Genomic DNA, 17,303 nt, shown 5'->3' with positions numbered 1-17,303 from the left:
TTCCTTTAAAGCTCTGAATTTCTATTTATACATTATATTTATTATTTATTTTGTATGATTTGTTGATTCTGTGTGTGATTTTGATTGTACTCTAAACCCAAAGGAATAACTTAATAAAAGAATCTTAAAGAGTTTGTGTATTGCCAATAAGAACATCACAAATTCTAGGAAACGTGCTCAGTTAGTTTAGCTCTTGTGTTGTTTGTTGGAGATTAAATCGAAAAATAATACTATTAAGATCCATTTTTGGATTAACCTACCATAAGAAAAATATGACACAAAGACTGTTTTAGAGCCAGATTTACCCCTCTTAACATTATGTGGGAGAGGAATAGGTATATAGCATCTGTAGGAGGCTGCATTTCCTCAATGTTAAAAGGGCAAAACTTTAGGTCATAGTGATTCATTTATGGTCAATATACGTCATTTTAGGAACAAATACAGATTTTGTACACTCTCCCACAGTGCATAGACATTTGAACCGATAGGTAGGTCTACTTTACTGTTTTAGCAAGTTAATTGTTTGGCATCATAATATAGTAGCATGATAGCCTGACATGTTTTTAACAACCATCAGCTAAAATTTAGTTGTAAGGTTCCCAAATCTCCACTCTGACAGACCAATGCTTTTAAATCTCCATAATCATTTTCATTACTATAGCAGGATGTCACTTCACTAAATCAATGGAGGGACTACATTCACAATTGATGGTGAAGTCTACATTTTGTGTGACGAGACAAGAGTAACAGCAAAGCTACAAAGCATGGTTGAGTCTAATATGTAGTCCTCTTAACTGAGCTACAGAATGCTGATTGTCATTGCATTCCACAAATTATATTTATAAGCTTTTTCTCATCTGAAGCTCATTTTGTCAGAACAGAATTTTTCCAGTGGGTTCCAACACAAACCATCTGATTAGTATATACAAGAATTCATTGAAGTGTTTTCTGAACCGTCGCATTTGAGGTTACGTTTTGTTAAGTTTAGTCCATTCAAATTGTAGGTATACAGGTGGCACTGTACAGTAACAAAAATCTCCATCGTTGACCAGCTTCATCTGTTGGACCAATGCAATAGAAATGGGTGATATGGACCAAAACGGATATCTGTACTTTTTGGCTGAACAGTACTAAACAACACACATGTTGATATTTTTTCATGGTGGGCTAAATGTTGTAAGTCAAAGCCACATTAAGATGTCACAAACACTTTGATTAAACAGACAAAAGAAAATAGAAAGAGTGGGTTTATACAGTTACAAAACATGCACATGAAAAATTAAATACCCTTTTAAACTGAAAAAGTGCCCACACTGTGAGAAAGCTCCTTCATGTGTTTTCAACAGTAACACACTGCTTAAAAGAGGGAAAGAGAGAAGCTTAAAGACAAGAGGACTGAAGTTTGATACAAAAACTATCTTTGACCACAAAGTCAAGTGTGACTGTACAATTCTCTGGTGTATCAATGTCTTAAAGGGATGTGTCACCGATTAGCGTGAAGCTTTGTATCAGTAAAAACCCGGTTGTACTTTCAAATGACCGTGATTCCCTCCTTCATGTTAGACAGACTAGATTTCTCTGTATTGTGTGTCTAAAAAAAAAAGCCTCTGATAATGCAAACATTTTGTGTCATCCGAGGCATTATTGCCAAGAGGCTATGAACTAAAGCCAGCTAGTTCCGCATGTTTTCAACACGCCCATGGGGGGTGGGACTGTAACTAGACTGTCTAAGTCAAGTAACAGGCTTCTCTTTTCAGCGACAAACCTACAATTATGTGCAATTACCGCATGGGATACATATGTACAGACCTGAGAAAATGCAGGAAACTTTATTACGGACAAAATATTCGACACACTACGCAAGCTTTGCCTGCTACGGAGAACAGCCCCTCAGTCCGCGGTGTCATTTTATGCCCTTAGCCAAGTATGGCGACACCCCTAAGCGCTAAAACACGGAACGAGGCCAAGATTATGAGCTAGGTGGAAAGCTAACGCCATCTGGCCAACTGTCCCAGTAATCCTACTCGCAATAAATAGGGTGCTTGTATCCAACCAACTGCTCACTACTGGTGGAGTTATGACTGTTAATTGGCGACCATTCTACATTCCATGCAAATTCATGGCAGTGTTCATACTGTGTTTAAGCGCTTTAGCCAAACTTTAAGGAGACTATAATGTGTTTGCACTAAATGTAGGCGTTTCATATGTTGTTTTTATATAATGTTGTTTTTATATATTTTAAATGTGTAACACCACTTGAGCCACGGTAAAACGTTTTGGTTAAAATGACATAAAAACACATTTGCGTTGACTTGACTGTCTATTACAACTGGTCCAGGAGTTGCCGTCTTACACGCTAGAACTGAAGTTAGTTACACCACCCTAACTACTGTTCTTCTGTGTAAACGGTTTAGTTTTTTGCCACAGTAGCCTCAACAGAATGTTACCATCAAAAATACTGGTACAAATACAATTTCCTCTCATGTTTAAGAAAAAAAAACAGCTGTGCAAATAAAACTGTAGACAGCTTTTTTCAAAAAAGAGATGAAGCGACTTTGCTTTGTTGTTGCAGGACAGAGTCACCTATTAATTCTGGACACAAATTCCAGGGCAGGTCAGTGCTTGTGTTTCTTTTTTCTACCTTCATAGTGTTAAAATGTCAACAACCATAATTATTGGTGACTCATTCCCCCGATGCACACAATTCTTTAATGCTATCACACACTGACTTCCAGAAGCTAAGGTTGTAGATATCCATGCTAAAGTAGACCTGCTATTCTTATTTACAATGTCCATCTAGTGCATTGGGGTCCACTGTGGACACGATGACATGTCCTACCATGAAAGTGAACAAACAAAAGAAGATTTTAAACATTCTTTTTGACATTTTCAAGAGCACTGGGAAGTTGTTTTTCTATTTTGGGCCCACTTCCCTCACTAGGTTGCAGAAAATACCTTTTTAGCAGACTTCTTAGCCTCAACACCCAGCTTCAGACTGCCTGCAACCAACATAGGGTTCATTGACAATTTTAATCTTTTTTGGGAACGTGGCTCTCTCTTGGAAGTGGACTGCAAGGGAGTCATTCTTCTGAGATTATTGCTAAAAACCCTAATAATTAATATATATTTTTTTGCTACTGTCAACAGGTTAACAACCCCTCCAGTACCAGTAGCATATTAACTTTTATCCACCAAATCCGGCAATGACTTTGCCATGTTGTTCAGTGAAAAATGTGAGAAAATAAGTCAGTGGCTCAGTATCAGGTACAGGGCACAGGTCCTGTGTTGTCTCACTGTTCAAGTAAAACAAGTTCCCATATGACACAATATCAAACGATTACCCAAGATAACCTGGAGGATATCATATAACATCAGAAAACCTCTTTTGTTGCCTTGATTTTTTACTGACTGGCTTTTTTTTCAATTCGAATTGTTTGCCCTCAGATCTTCTAGAGATTGTCTCTTCCAGCAGGTATCTTCCCACAGGTCTTAAAAACTAATCACTAATGGACAACTACAGACCAATATCAAACCTCACATTTTGAGTTAAAGTATTGAAAAAGTTGTTTTTTTAACAACTAAACCTTTTTTGTCCTGAAACTATATTTTTGATGCCTTACAGTCGGGTTTCCAACCACACCACAGCACTGGGACGGCTCTTCTGAAACTCTCCAATGACATCCACTTAAACACTGATAATGGCAGAACTAAAGTCTTAGTATTACTAGATCTCAGCATTTGACACGGATGACCATGACATACTACTAAAGAGACTGGAAAACTGGGTAGGCCTTTCTGGCACAGTACTATAGTGGTTAAAATCCTGTTTTATGTGTCAATTGGTAACAATGCATCTGAGCGTACAAGTTTGACATGTAGAGTTCCCCAAGACTCCATCCTGGGGCCTTTACTGTTTAATATCTACATGCTGCCACTAACTAAAATCATGGAAAACAACATAACATTTCGTGGACTACAGTCCAATACAATAATTGGTTAGGTGCACTGAACAAACCAACAATTGGATTGGATTTTGGAAAAATATACTTAGGGTAAAAGCACTTATGTGCCAACAAGATTTGGAAAAACTTGTCCATGCTTTCATCTTTAGTAGACTTGATTACTGCAACGTCGTCTTTACAGGTATTCCTAAAAGGTCTATTAAACAGCTGCAGTTCATTCAGAACGCTGCTGCACGAGTCCACGAAAGTGGATCAAATCAGTCCAGTTCTGAAGACCTTACACTGGTTTCCTGTTCACCAAAGAGTAGATTTCAAAATACTGCTGTTGGTTGATAAATTATTAAATGGTTTAGGACCAATTTACCTTTCAAATCTGCTAGTAAACTATGAACCGCAGAGATCTTTAAGATCATTAGGGACAGGTCTGCTTGACATCCCCAGAGTTGGAACAAAAAAAGGGGGAAGCTGTGTTCAATTTCTACGCTCCCCATATCTGGAACAAACTTCCAGTAAACTGTAGGTTGGCACCTAATCTCAACTCTTTTAAAATCAAGACTGGATACCTTTCTTTATAACACTGCCTTTGTTAATTCATTGCACTCCATTGAGTTTCCTCTTGTATTTAATCTACTTTTAATTGTTTTTTATCTCTGTATTAACCCCTTTCAATTTGAATTAATTAATTACAGTTTTGCTTTATGTAAAGCACTTTGAATTTTCGTTGCTGCTGAACTGTGCAATACAAATACAATTGATTTGCCTAAGTCAAATAATTACTTGCTTATATTTCAAAACCACATCTAACTTCCCATGTAACGTCAAATAACATTGTTTTGGTCGTTTTGCGTGTAAACACAGTGTGAGAACGACGCTCCAAAGAATGTGTATGTGTCTTATGAATCGTATGTGTCTTCATACCTGGCGAATAAAGCTGATTCTGAAACACAACTTCATAGTTAACTTCATGTTTGATTTGTAAATAAATCTTCTTGGATCTCAAAGTCAGACATTTCTGGTTCAAGCTCTTACCGGACACCCTACAGCGGGTCAGTGTTTCAGTAGTTTTTACAAGCTTATTGCATATATTTCTTTGTTTAATTTGTTTTAACATTTATTAAAATATTTAAGAGAACACTCCACAGACAATCGCCCAGTAAATACGCCACCCACGGGCCCATGGGGTTCTTAATACAGCCAAAATCGACAAGAATGCAATACAAACTTCACACTATCCTGCACAGCACCTCGGGTCTCAAATGGTTCACTGTATAACCACATCAAAAGAGTTGCATATCCTGTTTATCTCTAAACCTACTAGTATCACCTCAATGACTGATGTCAAACAAAAGGTTGAGCTCATTTATATTTCACACTATAAATTTGCTTCTCTTTGGGAGTACTGAGGCAGCAACTTAAATATTTTCAGCAATATTCCCTAAATCCTAGTGGCATTAGACAACACAAGGCACTGACACACCTATGTTAAAACGGACGACAAAAAAGTGTATATTAGAATCAATGTCCACCAAGACACACATTAACCATTTTAGTGACATGAAACATTCTACAAGCCACAATAGACTCCAGTACAACACAAAAATACAATAGCAGGCATAATTTATAAAACATTCACATTCAGCCAAGATCACAAAACTCATCTAATATGGGTTGGTGCCATTTTACAGAAAATTTAACTGAGTTGGCTGCCTGATGTTAATCACATGCACGCAACATAAGGAGGACACAAGGATTTTTGGGAAACTTCCCTCTTCTGATCTACAGGACTTGTCTTGATAAAAAAAAAAAATTCCCTGTTAACTGATAAACAACCAACAAAATTCCCAATATAAAATACTTGTAACTATGAATTGGCTGCAGTAGAAAAGAGGGTAATTTACATGCAGTGCCTCTAGACAATATGGCCTTTTACATGTTTCATGCTAATACTTTGTTAATTGACTGTCATTAAGCTTTCCCTTTGTATTATCATTTTAAACAAAGACATCAGCATCAACCCTGATGTACTTTCATCGAGCACAACCTAACCAGTCAAAAGTTACAAGTATTCCAATAAAACTAATCAGCATTTGACCGTTTATTAAAGTGCCATACTGGCCTAAAATGAAACAGTGTACAGTGGTATCAAGGTTTGGTGCACAGAATTACACTTTAAAGATCACACTCTGCACTTTATATGTAAAAGCAAGAACAGATAAAAGGAAAACACGAGTATGAAACCTGGAGAATACATACAACTGTGAAGCTTGATCCTTGGAAACAAGTTCCCTGATTGCACTGGTAGTTCCTTCTGTTTCCCAAACCAGTACGAAGTAAACATCACTCCATTCACAAGGCTGCTCAACATTTAAGAGTTAATGATCCACTAAAGCACATACACAGGAAACCCCAGCATTTCCTGTATGCGTATATGTAGTAACAGAGCAAATCAACAGTTTGCTTCAACATTACGGGGGTCTATATGTTTAAATACAATGACAAGCAGCCAGATCTTTGCATAATACAATAGTTAACCAGCCACTAACTGTATAGAGGGCGACACCAAGTCATTTAATGTTTACCAGTTCACACAAGATAGCATACATTAACTTTTATTTTTAAATAAAAGGACCTGCAAACTCTTGAGTAGATTAAAAAAATATGTAATAAATATATATAATACAAAATCCAGGTGGTAAGAAAATGTTGGTGATTTAATACACAAATAAAGCCCTTGGAAGCGTTTTGAGATGAGAATACAACAAAAAACATCTTATTTTGATTAACAAATAAGTTGCATTGCTTATTATTGCATTATAATTGTTGCAATTGATGCATTGTGTTCATTACTTTAATGTTGCAGCTGGTAAATGTGGAGCTCACTTAAGTTATTTACATATTACTTTAGAAGCTGCTGGGCTTGTAATTTTGCCCATGGGGGATCATGGCTTACTCAGTCTTAAACCAACCACAATCGTCATGGGCTAAGTGCCACACAAAGCCATGGGCTGAATCTCATCCAGGAGCTATAGTCATGGATACACGAGAGCAGCTATCCCGGAAGCCGTGCAGCTGAAGGAGTTGCTTACTCCGCCCAAATAGCTGATGAATTCATGTGACGCTTCAGAGGAAAGGATGTGTCATCTCTCTAAAACACATTTGTCCGTTGCCTCTCTTCTCCCATGATATTCGTGTGTCTCTCCCGGGCCTCCTCAGTGGGAGGGACTAAGACGCGAGGGAGGCAAATTAAGAGTTGGGGAAGCAATTTAAGGAACTCAATTTTTTGGAACGTGTGTATTCAAAAGTCTTGCAGTAGAAAACCCAGATTGGACACAAAGTCAAGATAGCTGTCTGGATTTACCCTAAAACATCTGAGGAGCAGTTAACCATAGTCCTCATAAATTGACCAAAGTTTAAAACTCTACACAAAGAAAGCGGAAGGTAAAGGACAAATCCGGCGGTTATTTCCTGCGACATCGGAACAATCCCGTTGATGGAACGTTGTGGATATAGACTATGGCTTAGCCACTTTATGGCTAAAGTGTTAAGTCAAATCACTGCATATGGACCAAACATATTGTTTTTCTCAGAGAAATGAAAACACCAACAGTATCTTAAGTGAGACCAAACCCAGGTATTTTTATGTAACAATCATGACTTGTCATACAGAGCCTTCAGCACCATAAATGTGAAGTTCAAAAGAAGGATACAAAAGTTATGATTATACATTGTACATAGTCATTTTCATTACACAAATTAGCATACATTGTTTTAAAACAATTTAAATAGTGCATGCTCTTATCACTTTATACAATGCATATACATAATATTAACTGAAGGTAGCAGAACTATTACCACAATAAAGGTCTGCAGTGGGCTGCAATGCAAGTTTGGCTCTACAAATGGCTATATTATACAAATGTATAATTGTCTAAAAGACCATAGAAAGTCCACAAACACAAAACGGCTTTTAAACATGAACAGGGATTGACTTTAATCCCTGTAGAAATCCCACAACAAAAAAGTATTACCAGCAAATTCCACAGCAACAAGCTTTACTTGTCAACAACACTTTTACATTTGAACACAATTGGTTCCAGAATGTAGTTTTTTTCAGTGATAATGTGGTTTTACTCACATGCTGAAGTTATCACAAACAGAAAGCTTGGTCAGCCAAGAACCAAAGCCCTGCTGCAGCAGAAACGCCCTCAGCACGTTCTTGGCTTCCTGGTACGGCTTTGCCATCCTCTTCAGTGACAAAAAACAATATAAGTGGATAATAACGATTTGTACAGAGATCTTTTCTAAATCAAATATATACCAGTCTTGACAAAATCCTTTTTAAATATAAAATGATGAAGTGAAGTTAGTACATGCCTTGAGCAGAGAAAATAATGTATAAAGCGTTTAAGTGTTATACATTTATCAAACTGAAAACTGAGAATCATATCACATATAAGTGTGTTGATTAATTTTAAAACAGGATCTCTATCACCAATAGAGTGAATTTCAGTGGATCAGGGTTGCAACCTGTTTTATTGCTGTTGTACAAGTGTTACTTTGGTTTACATTAATCACTGTTGAGGTTACCTTGGCTTCTGTGTAGGAGCTTGTGGCCAGCAGGTCCTGCCTCTGGGCCTCTTTGGCCACCAACTTGAAGCGGTGCAGCATTGCTGCTTTGCACAGACGGCTTGCAAGAGCAGGGCCACTCTTAAAGGGAGATCTACAACCAGATAATCACTGTAAAGAAAATGTTTTGTTCACAGACAAAGCAAGCAAAATAACCAAAAATTGTAAAGGACAATTTCAAAAATTACAAATCCAGGAATTGTTCTTTATTGGAATCGTTTTGAGGATTTAGAATGATTAATTGTTCTTAATTTAACATTCGCAAGTTTTGTTTCCGTAGCAGCCGGGCGCTTGTTGTGTGGCAGCCATGGAGCACAGTAAGCGGCACTCTAGTGGGGCTTTATTTTATATAAAAGCATGGTAAAACTGCAAAACACATGCACCAAACTTTCCTCTTATTTGTGAAATGTGGCAAGTGACCCGATTCAACTCCACCCTCAAAGAATTGGAAACAAGACTTAAAAAGAACTGGAATCAAAAGGAAGAATTGGAATTGCTAAAATCCAGAAGATGCCCAACCCTAATCTCTAAACAGCTGACTGACAAGGGAATTTGTCGAGCTGAGAACCACTGGTTAGTTTTAACTTCTCACACTTGGTAACTTGCCCATTACATTTCCAGGCGGCATTGTGTCAACCTTAAAAATAATGTATCCATTAATTATGCTTTGATTGCACAGTAAGCTTTGAAGAGATTTTTAATGGACTGCAATACAATCTCTTAAAAGTTTGAAATTGGAAATCCCCATCAAATAAACTACTCGCCGGCCAAATATGAATACATGCAAAAAAACATTGGCAGCTATATACAACCCCACACAGTCATCCTTACTGCTCTACGGTCTTTCCCTCCAGGCCATCCACAACCTCCAGGGAGCTGTCACCTTCACTCCAGTTGATACCGTAAGTCAATTGGCCTTTGTCGGCACTGTTAGCAGCCACAGAAGGCACCAGGCTGATGTAGGGCCTCATCATGCAGTAGAACATGGGCAGCTGAGATGTGATCCCCTCCACGCGCTGACTCACAGAGATTTTCATGCCACGGATATCACTGCAGTCAATGTCACCTATAAGATTTTTAAAAAAAAGTAATTTATCTTTTAGCAAATACCAACGTACAGTTATACTTGAGCACTGGATCATGTTATTTGTCTGCTAGACTTACTCTACTACTTTTATGAAGTTTAACCTTTTAAATAGGAAACTTACGTATTTTTCAACTTGGACCCTATTTTTCCATGTTTTTGTGTCTAAGTGACTACAATTTTTTTTTTTTAAATTGGTCCAGCATTGAATAAGAGCGCTTGAGTCGCGAAACAGTCTGCATTGTAATCTTTTGGTTCAATTGTGCACAGTCAAAATGTCCAATAAAAGTGCTTGTTTTTGCCAATTAAAAGGCTCAAGTTGTTATAAGTGTGTGTGACTACATTACGGACCCTACAGATGAACATTTTTCTTTACCTTTTGCTTTATCCAGTCTGTTTGTTATTGGGTCTAACCAAGTCTCCCTCAAGGAGAAGTTTCGATCCAAAATCTCACATGGTCTCTTCCACATTGTAGTCAGAAATCCAGACCCAAATCCGAAAAATTAAGGGTCTGGCATCAAGTAATGAAAGTTGCCCATCTCGAAGGGCGGCACCAAGTGTTTATTTTAAAATCTCACTGCACGAAATTGGATAATGCTACAACCAATCACAAAAACACAAAGAGTGACGTACCCAGAGCCCCATAAGCTAAGCTACAGGGATGTCACCAGAACTGATACTTATGGTACTTTCTGGTACTAAAATGACAAAACACTGACAATGCCCATTTTTTTGAAGAACCGTAAGCACTGTTAGTGACGATGCCAGCATTAGCAGCATGGGCGCAGCGCCTCTTCCAGAGATGATGGGGGCAATATATGCTTCAGAGTGTCCAAGTCGACACATTTAGAAGAAGGAGGTCACAATCATGTGCCCAAAGTCACGCCCTTCTACTTCTGGTTCAGATCTTTCGGAAAAATATGAACGAACGAGAGTCAACAGTACCAGACTTGATGGCCAAATTCTCTAGGCGGACAAAGAGTAGAAAGGTGAAGAAAGCTTGATCCTTAAGACCTCATAAGGTGCAAGATTCCAGATTGGCACATCTGAGCTTTCATTTTCTCAAAAGGCAGACCAGGATATCCAGGAATCGATTTATACCTATCACCATTTCTAGCCACTGGGGGATCATAGACAGGCAGGGGAAACAAATATGAATGTTAAAAAAAACTCAAAGCCATGCTATGGGACCTTAAACATATGGACACATACCATATTCAGCCAGTTCTGTGTGATAAACGTCTGTTCTTGATCTTGGATTTTGTAAAATACATTTCTAAATAAATGCAACTTATAGTCCAGTGTGACTTAAATGTACAGTTTTTTTTTCCTCTTCATGACACATTTTTTGACTGATACAACTTACACTCTGAACCGACTTATAGTACAGAAAATACGGTAAATGTTCAACCGTGACATTGATGTGTGTAAAATTACAGATAGCATAGCCTGTTAGTTAAAAGACTTTCAAACTGTGGTGAAAATAGAATTCAGGTTAAAAAAATACCAAAGTATCCCTTCCATTCTCAAATCAGGTTAGGTTACAAATCTACCATTCTGATTTAATTGTCTGATAGCTATACTGTCTCACTTTACACAACCCCTGGAGTGATTATGCTGTTTCATTTCAGGATTTGGAAAAGGTAGCACTGAATTAGAATAGGGTCGCTGCTTTTAAATTCTGTTTGCAAGGGGAAAAACTGATTATCCTAGTCTAGTGATGTTGACTTGCCTATGAGGATGCTTTGGACATAGACAGGCTCAATGAAGTGGCTGAGCAAGGCTCCCTGGTATCCTAGCACCTGCCACTGAGTTAGCTTGTCTGTGGCGGACATGCTGACCACCTTGGAAGCAGATTGATCAAAGGATGAAGAGAACACAGAGAACACCTATAAGAAAAAGATTAATTTGTAGGTAAGCAGCGATATTGCAGGCAACAATCGAAATGCAGGTTATATTACAACTTCACTATACATTTACAAATATACATCTTAACTTGTGTTGCATATATACATCCCCTAAATGAGAGAAAGTAACAGTAGAACACCTTTCCCTCCACTGAGAGGTGGAGACTGATCTCGTTGTTGACCTGCCATGCCGAAATGGAGAGCGGATTCAGGCGCCTGAGAATAAAGCAAAGAGCTGAGGAATGGACATTGCATTTGTAGAAACTTTATTTGTGCTACTTTTTCAATGGCTGGCATTTTTGTGGCTCTTACAAAGAGCTATCTGCTAACAAACACAGACCCCTTTTCCTTACTCAAGACCCTGAATCTATCACACCACTTGATCTGCTTTGCCTCATAAGAAAAATGTGGTTGGAACCTCTAAAGAATGAAGTTGATAATTACACTTACAGTTTAGAAGAGATTGCAGCACCCTTTGGCAGTTGGTTCACATACAGGTGGAGGGTAATGCCATTCTTCAGGCTGAGGAGGCCGCTGCTGCTGTTTTGCTGGAAGATCGACTTTTCTGTCAGATTGGCCGTTTTGCTGAAGAACATCAGCAGGTGTCGATAGAGAAACCTGCCAGCAAAGCATGAGAATGGCTCATTATTATGGAACACATGTGAAATATGTGCAGTTACAGTTTCTAGAGTATCATAACCTTACATGGAGCAATATTAATAGTGTATTGACACTTGCATTACAGGATAATGACAACTTCTTTTGTTTCTAGACATACCATGACCCAAACAATCTAATATACACCAGTGTTTCCTCAATGTCAATTTTAGTGTGGCACACCGCCATAGCAAAATGTCTGCCGCCACGGTATCAGAAAAAGGGCAGACACACAATGTAGTCACGGTTGTCTTTTAAATGATCCTGCCAACTAATGCACCACCGGTTTGCTGCCGCTCAATTGCAATTTAACAAGTACAACTATTAAGAGGTTATTGGGCCTGTCTAGTTATACTCTGTAGTTTATTGTCAAACAATCGCTTTCTTCCGAGTTGACTATTAAACGAGGAGCTTGACCAAAAACATCACCCTGGGAGATGGCTTAAAAAAGCAGAGGCCAAAATCAAGGTAAGAAATTAAAAACTATGGCTAACATTACAAGAAACATAAACAGGCTAGCTAGCTAACTGTTATCAATCTCACAACATAAAGACAGCATTGTGGAGAGTGAAACAGAAGACCAGAAAACGGCATTCAGGTAGCGTGCTGTTATAATGGCTACAGTAAATAATAGGCTCCTGTTATCTATAATTTTGAAATAATTTCAAGCAGCACATGCACCTGATTGGGAAAGATACCGCTACGCTCGCTACTGTAAGTAGGCTACAATAAAACCTAAAAGTATATAAGTATCAATACCCACTCACCTGTCTACAGGCATACACGTGTAGGAAGCAATATATTTCAATCTGACCTGTCTGGGAAATCCACCCTCATCCACCAGGTTGTTTACACAAACACAGCTCTAATCTAAATAGCAAATTTTAACAACCAAGCTAAAACAAAAGTTGTCGGTTTGTTTAACTGCTTTTAGTTTGCCACACATCTTGAAATTTGGACAAATTCTTGTAAACTTAACTGCTAACCATCCTCTCTGCTGGAGCATTTATGGATGTACAGTATTACAAGACCAAAACAAAAAAACACGCCTATGCTACTTAATATGCATGTAATTGATGTCATCTTTATTTTCAAATCTTCATTCTTGATGATGCTGGTTGTAATCTTGCCCTTATGACTCTGGACATGGGACTAAGTATACATTAATTTAATTTAGTTACTGTTTATAGACCTACCCCCACTGCTTAAAATAAAATCCTAAAAGGAAACACTGTACACGGAGGGTTATGTTTGAAAATTACCTCATAAGGGATCTCCTTGCAGTTACTACAGCATGGGAGTCATGCACAATCCGTCCACTCACGGAGGCACTCTCTTTAGTATTGAAGTTCCCCGTGCCTAGAGCAACCACCTCATATCCACTTGCTAATGAGAAAGAGTAGTTTCTTAAGTACACACACACACACACACACACACATTTTCTGACCAGACCTAATGGAACTAGAAATACAACACTGCTCCTTATTATACAGTATGTAGTAATATATATAATATGCATAATGCAGTCCACAAAGTATCATGAACAGCTGTACAAACAGAGCAATAAATACAACCTTTGTATAGCTTATAAAGTCCAATTTCTCATTAGTTTTTTCTTGCGTTTACACTGTGCCCACCAATTTCAGATTAAACAATTGTTATTGTATAAAATATGATTCCACAACCCAATCCAAATATTATATAACTTTCAACAGACCAACCTTCAGACCATGATATTCTCCAGCTTTTGATAAAGCTCACTTACAAGTCTGAATAATAAATGCTGCTGTAGTGCCCGCACAGGCAGAGAACTCTGGGTGGCTGTTCATCAGTTTAGTGAGCTGATTCTTGACAGCTTGTGGAATCTGGAGGTTGACAGAACTCTTCCTTTCTGAATAGCAAAAAAGATAATACAGATAAACGATGAACTGAGCTTTCACTTCTTTCATTACAGACACCCTGAATGACATATGTATGTATCTATAAAACTGCTTGCCATTGTATTTAAGGAGCTTCAAATAGTTAAGTTGTAGGCTATTCGTATGCATAAGGCAGCTGTTACAAACACTGGTCATAGGATTAAGTAATGTTGACGTTGTTCTGTGATGTGTGTCCCTCGAAGAGAGACACACAGACTCTCCCGTTCTCCCTACTTGGAGATGGGCGGAGTTTCCATCGCAGTAATTTCAGAATGCAGCCCCCCCCCCCGCTCAATAAAAGCTTGAATGATGAGAGATACACTCACCTATAGGATTGTTAGGAACACCATACCAATACTGCATTTCACCCCCTTTCGCTTTCAGAACTCCCTTAATTCTACGTGGCATTGAATCAACAAGGTGCTGAAAGCATTCTTTAGAAATGTTGGCCCATACTGATAGGATAGCATCTTGCAGTTGATGGAGATTTGTCGGATGCACATCCAGGGCACGAGGCTCCCGTTCCACCACATCCCAAAGATGCTCTATTGGGTTGAGATCTGTCAACTGTGGGGGCCATTTTACTACAGTGAACTCATTGCCAAGAAATCATCCCTCACACCGTTACACCACCACCACCAGCCTGCACAGTGGTAACAAGGCATGATGGATCCATGTTCTCATCCTATTTACGCCAAATTCTGACTCTCTCATCTGAATGTCTCAACAGAAATCGAGACTCATCAGACCAGGCAACATTTTTCCAGTCTTCAACTCTTTAATTTTGGTGAGCTCTTGCAAATTGTAGCCTCTTTTTTCTATTTGTAGTGGAGATGAGTGGTACCCGGTGGAGTCTTCTGCTGTTGTAGCCCATCCACCTCAAGGTTGCACGTGTTGTGGCTTCACAAATGCTTTGCTGTCTTGACCAGGACCACACCCCTAAATGCATTGAAGCAACTGCCATGTGATTGGTTGATTAGATAATTGCATTAATGAGAAATTGAACAGGGGTTCCTAATAATCCTTTAGGTGAGTGTATGTTTTATACAGTAAGTAGTGTAATAGTAAACGTTTTTTAGTTAACGTTTATCATGTACCAGGCATAAGTGCACCATGTATGCCTTACTTGTGTTTAGAGCCATTTGCTGATGTATCATTATCAATCAAGTTCAATGGTGGTTGAGTTTTCCAGTCAGCGGCAGCAACCTAACAGAAGTTTTTATGTGCGTGTGTCTCTCACTCAGTCGGACACACGCATCAGTGATATATGAGAGTGCTGCGCCAACTGAAGTAGAGCTTTTAAAACTTTGAGAGATATGTTTTATACTTGGTTGAATATTTATAGGTATTATTTAAGGTTGATGTAGTTTAGAACAGAAACTTGAACAATTTGTTGCTTAATGTACGTCTGACATAGTTATTTTTATCTGCTGATTTATGTTCAACAAATCTGCCAGTTTCTTTTACATTTTTGTTTAGACCTACTACTGTGCTGTCTTTACATATTAGGCGGCATATTAGCCTTAGACATGTTCTATTTATTTTATATAGAAATATTTAAACCATGGCAGTCCTAAATTACCAATCAAGCCATTTATTTCAGTGGCTACTTTTAAGTTGTAAATATCTCGTTACTTTTTAAATTAAATATACTACAGTGTGCACTTTTTATGCTGCTTGCTTGTTGCAAATTTGTGCAGTAGTGTATTTATTTTATTTATGCTTAAATATTTATTTTCAGCCCTTCCTTTTACTTGTTCTACCTCACCAGTTTCTGCCATTTGTTAAATGTTTCTTTAAGTTCAGTATTCTTTTTTTTTTTTTAAAGTGAGACTCTTTTATTGTGTCATTTTTATGATGGAAATTGAGCAGTAAAAGCAGTATCAGCGCCAAATATCAGCTGAAGAAAATCAGCCATTGGCTAAGGCTGATGAAAAAAATAAAAAATAAAAAGAAAGAAATTCGGTATCGGCACTAAACAAAATCCATATTGGTCGATCCCAATTTCCTGCAATTGCCCTTTTCCTTCATACAGTATGATCCAGAATATTTCAACTTTTTTGTTTCTTTGGCTGAACAGTGGAACATAGGTTTCTAAATTAAACAATAATTATGAGATAAAGTGCTGACTTTCAACTATATCCAACACAATCAATCAAGGGATAAAGCCAGACTAACCAATAGGTTTTTAAGGCAAAGCAGTGAAATATTTTTCACACGTCAGTCAGTCTACATAACCTCCATTGAAACTGGTTATAATTTCTACACCTTTTGTCAATCCTGAAGGGAAATCTGAATGTTAGCAAATTGATCGTGAGTGAGAGTGAGCGAGTCAAACAAAAATATCTAGAAGTACCATGAATGACCCTACAAGGATGTATGTCAGAGATGGATGGCTCCTCTTTTACAGGCAGTGGTGGAGGGACATCTAGGGAGGGAAAACAGGCATGGATATTAATGAAGATGAGACCCCCCCCCTTATAAAATAATAACCTAGACTCTATTTATAGGTTTTAAGAGTCATTGCTGAGCATTTTCATTAATCCTCCGCTACCTGCCCAAAACTGCTTAAAATCAGCCTGTATCATATTTTAGGCATTATTCTGTTATCTTATAGTCTAATTCATTATAATGTTAACAGGGTATTGTACCAGAGCATGTGTGCCCAGCCAACCTATGCTGTTACATTAAACTGTTTTGCTTTTTTAAATATGGTTACATCTCAGTTAACTCTCTTAAGGGTTACCTGTCCACAATACAGTGGTGTGAAAAAGTGTTTGCCCCCTTCCTCATTTCCTGTTCCTTTGCATGTTTGTCACACTTAAGTGTTTCGGAACATCAAACCAATTTAAACAATAGTCAAGGACAACACAAGTAAACACAAAATGCAATTTGCAAATGAAGGCGTTTATTATTAAAAGGTGAAAAAAAAATCCAAACCATCATGGCCCTGTGTGAAAAAGTGATTGCCCCCCCTTGTTAAAACATACTATAACTGTGGCGAAGACATGGAACAGTGGTGAACCTTCCCAGGAGTGGTCGGCCCCCCAAAATTACCCCAAGAGCGCAACGACAACTCATCCAAGAGGTCACAAAAGACCCCACAACAACGTCCAAAGAACTGCAGGCCTCACTTGCCTCAGTTAAG

General features: G+C 38.2%; 1 protein-coding gene across 3 annotated transcripts in view; it reads right to left on the bottom strand.

Annotated features, from left to right (window-relative positions):
* adad1 (adenosine deaminase domain containing 1 (testis-specific)) overlaps nucleotides 1-17,303 on the bottom strand; it is a 48,681-nt gene that overhangs the window by 27,844 nt on the left and 3,534 nt on the right. For 2 of the 3 annotated variants that reach the window (XM_034884067.1, XM_034884065.1), the window contains exons 5-13: nucleotides 16,512-16,583; nucleotides 14,002-14,127; nucleotides 13,499-13,622; nucleotides 12,030-12,197; nucleotides 11,720-11,795; nucleotides 11,405-11,561; nucleotides 9,420-9,654; nucleotides 8,550-8,682; nucleotides 7,574-8,207 (exon numbers count right to left, since the gene is read on the bottom strand). In XM_034884067.1, coding sequence (XP_034739958.1) covers nucleotides 8,094-8,207; nucleotides 8,550-8,682; nucleotides 9,420-9,654; nucleotides 11,405-11,561; nucleotides 11,720-11,795; nucleotides 12,030-12,197; nucleotides 13,499-13,622; nucleotides 14,002-14,127; nucleotides 16,512-16,583 — 1,205 coding nt within the window. In that variant the 3' untranslated portion in view covers nucleotides 7,574-8,093. Of the gene's footprint in view, nucleotides 1-7,573; nucleotides 8,208-8,549; nucleotides 8,683-9,419; nucleotides 9,655-11,404; nucleotides 11,562-11,719; nucleotides 11,796-12,029; nucleotides 12,198-13,498; nucleotides 13,623-14,001; nucleotides 14,128-16,511; nucleotides 16,584-17,303 lie in introns of those variants that run through there. The other variant, XM_034884066.1, reaches the window with a different exon arrangement.

The sequence above is a fragment of the Etheostoma cragini genome, chromosome 10 (genome assembly GCF_013103735.1).
Source record: "Etheostoma cragini isolate CJK2018 chromosome 10, CSU_Ecrag_1.0, whole genome shotgun sequence".
NCBI lineage: Eukaryota > Metazoa > Chordata > Actinopteri > Perciformes > Percidae > Etheostoma > Etheostoma cragini.
Note: the sequence above shows the minus strand (reverse complement) of the source record. Positions and strands in the feature narration are given on the sequence as shown.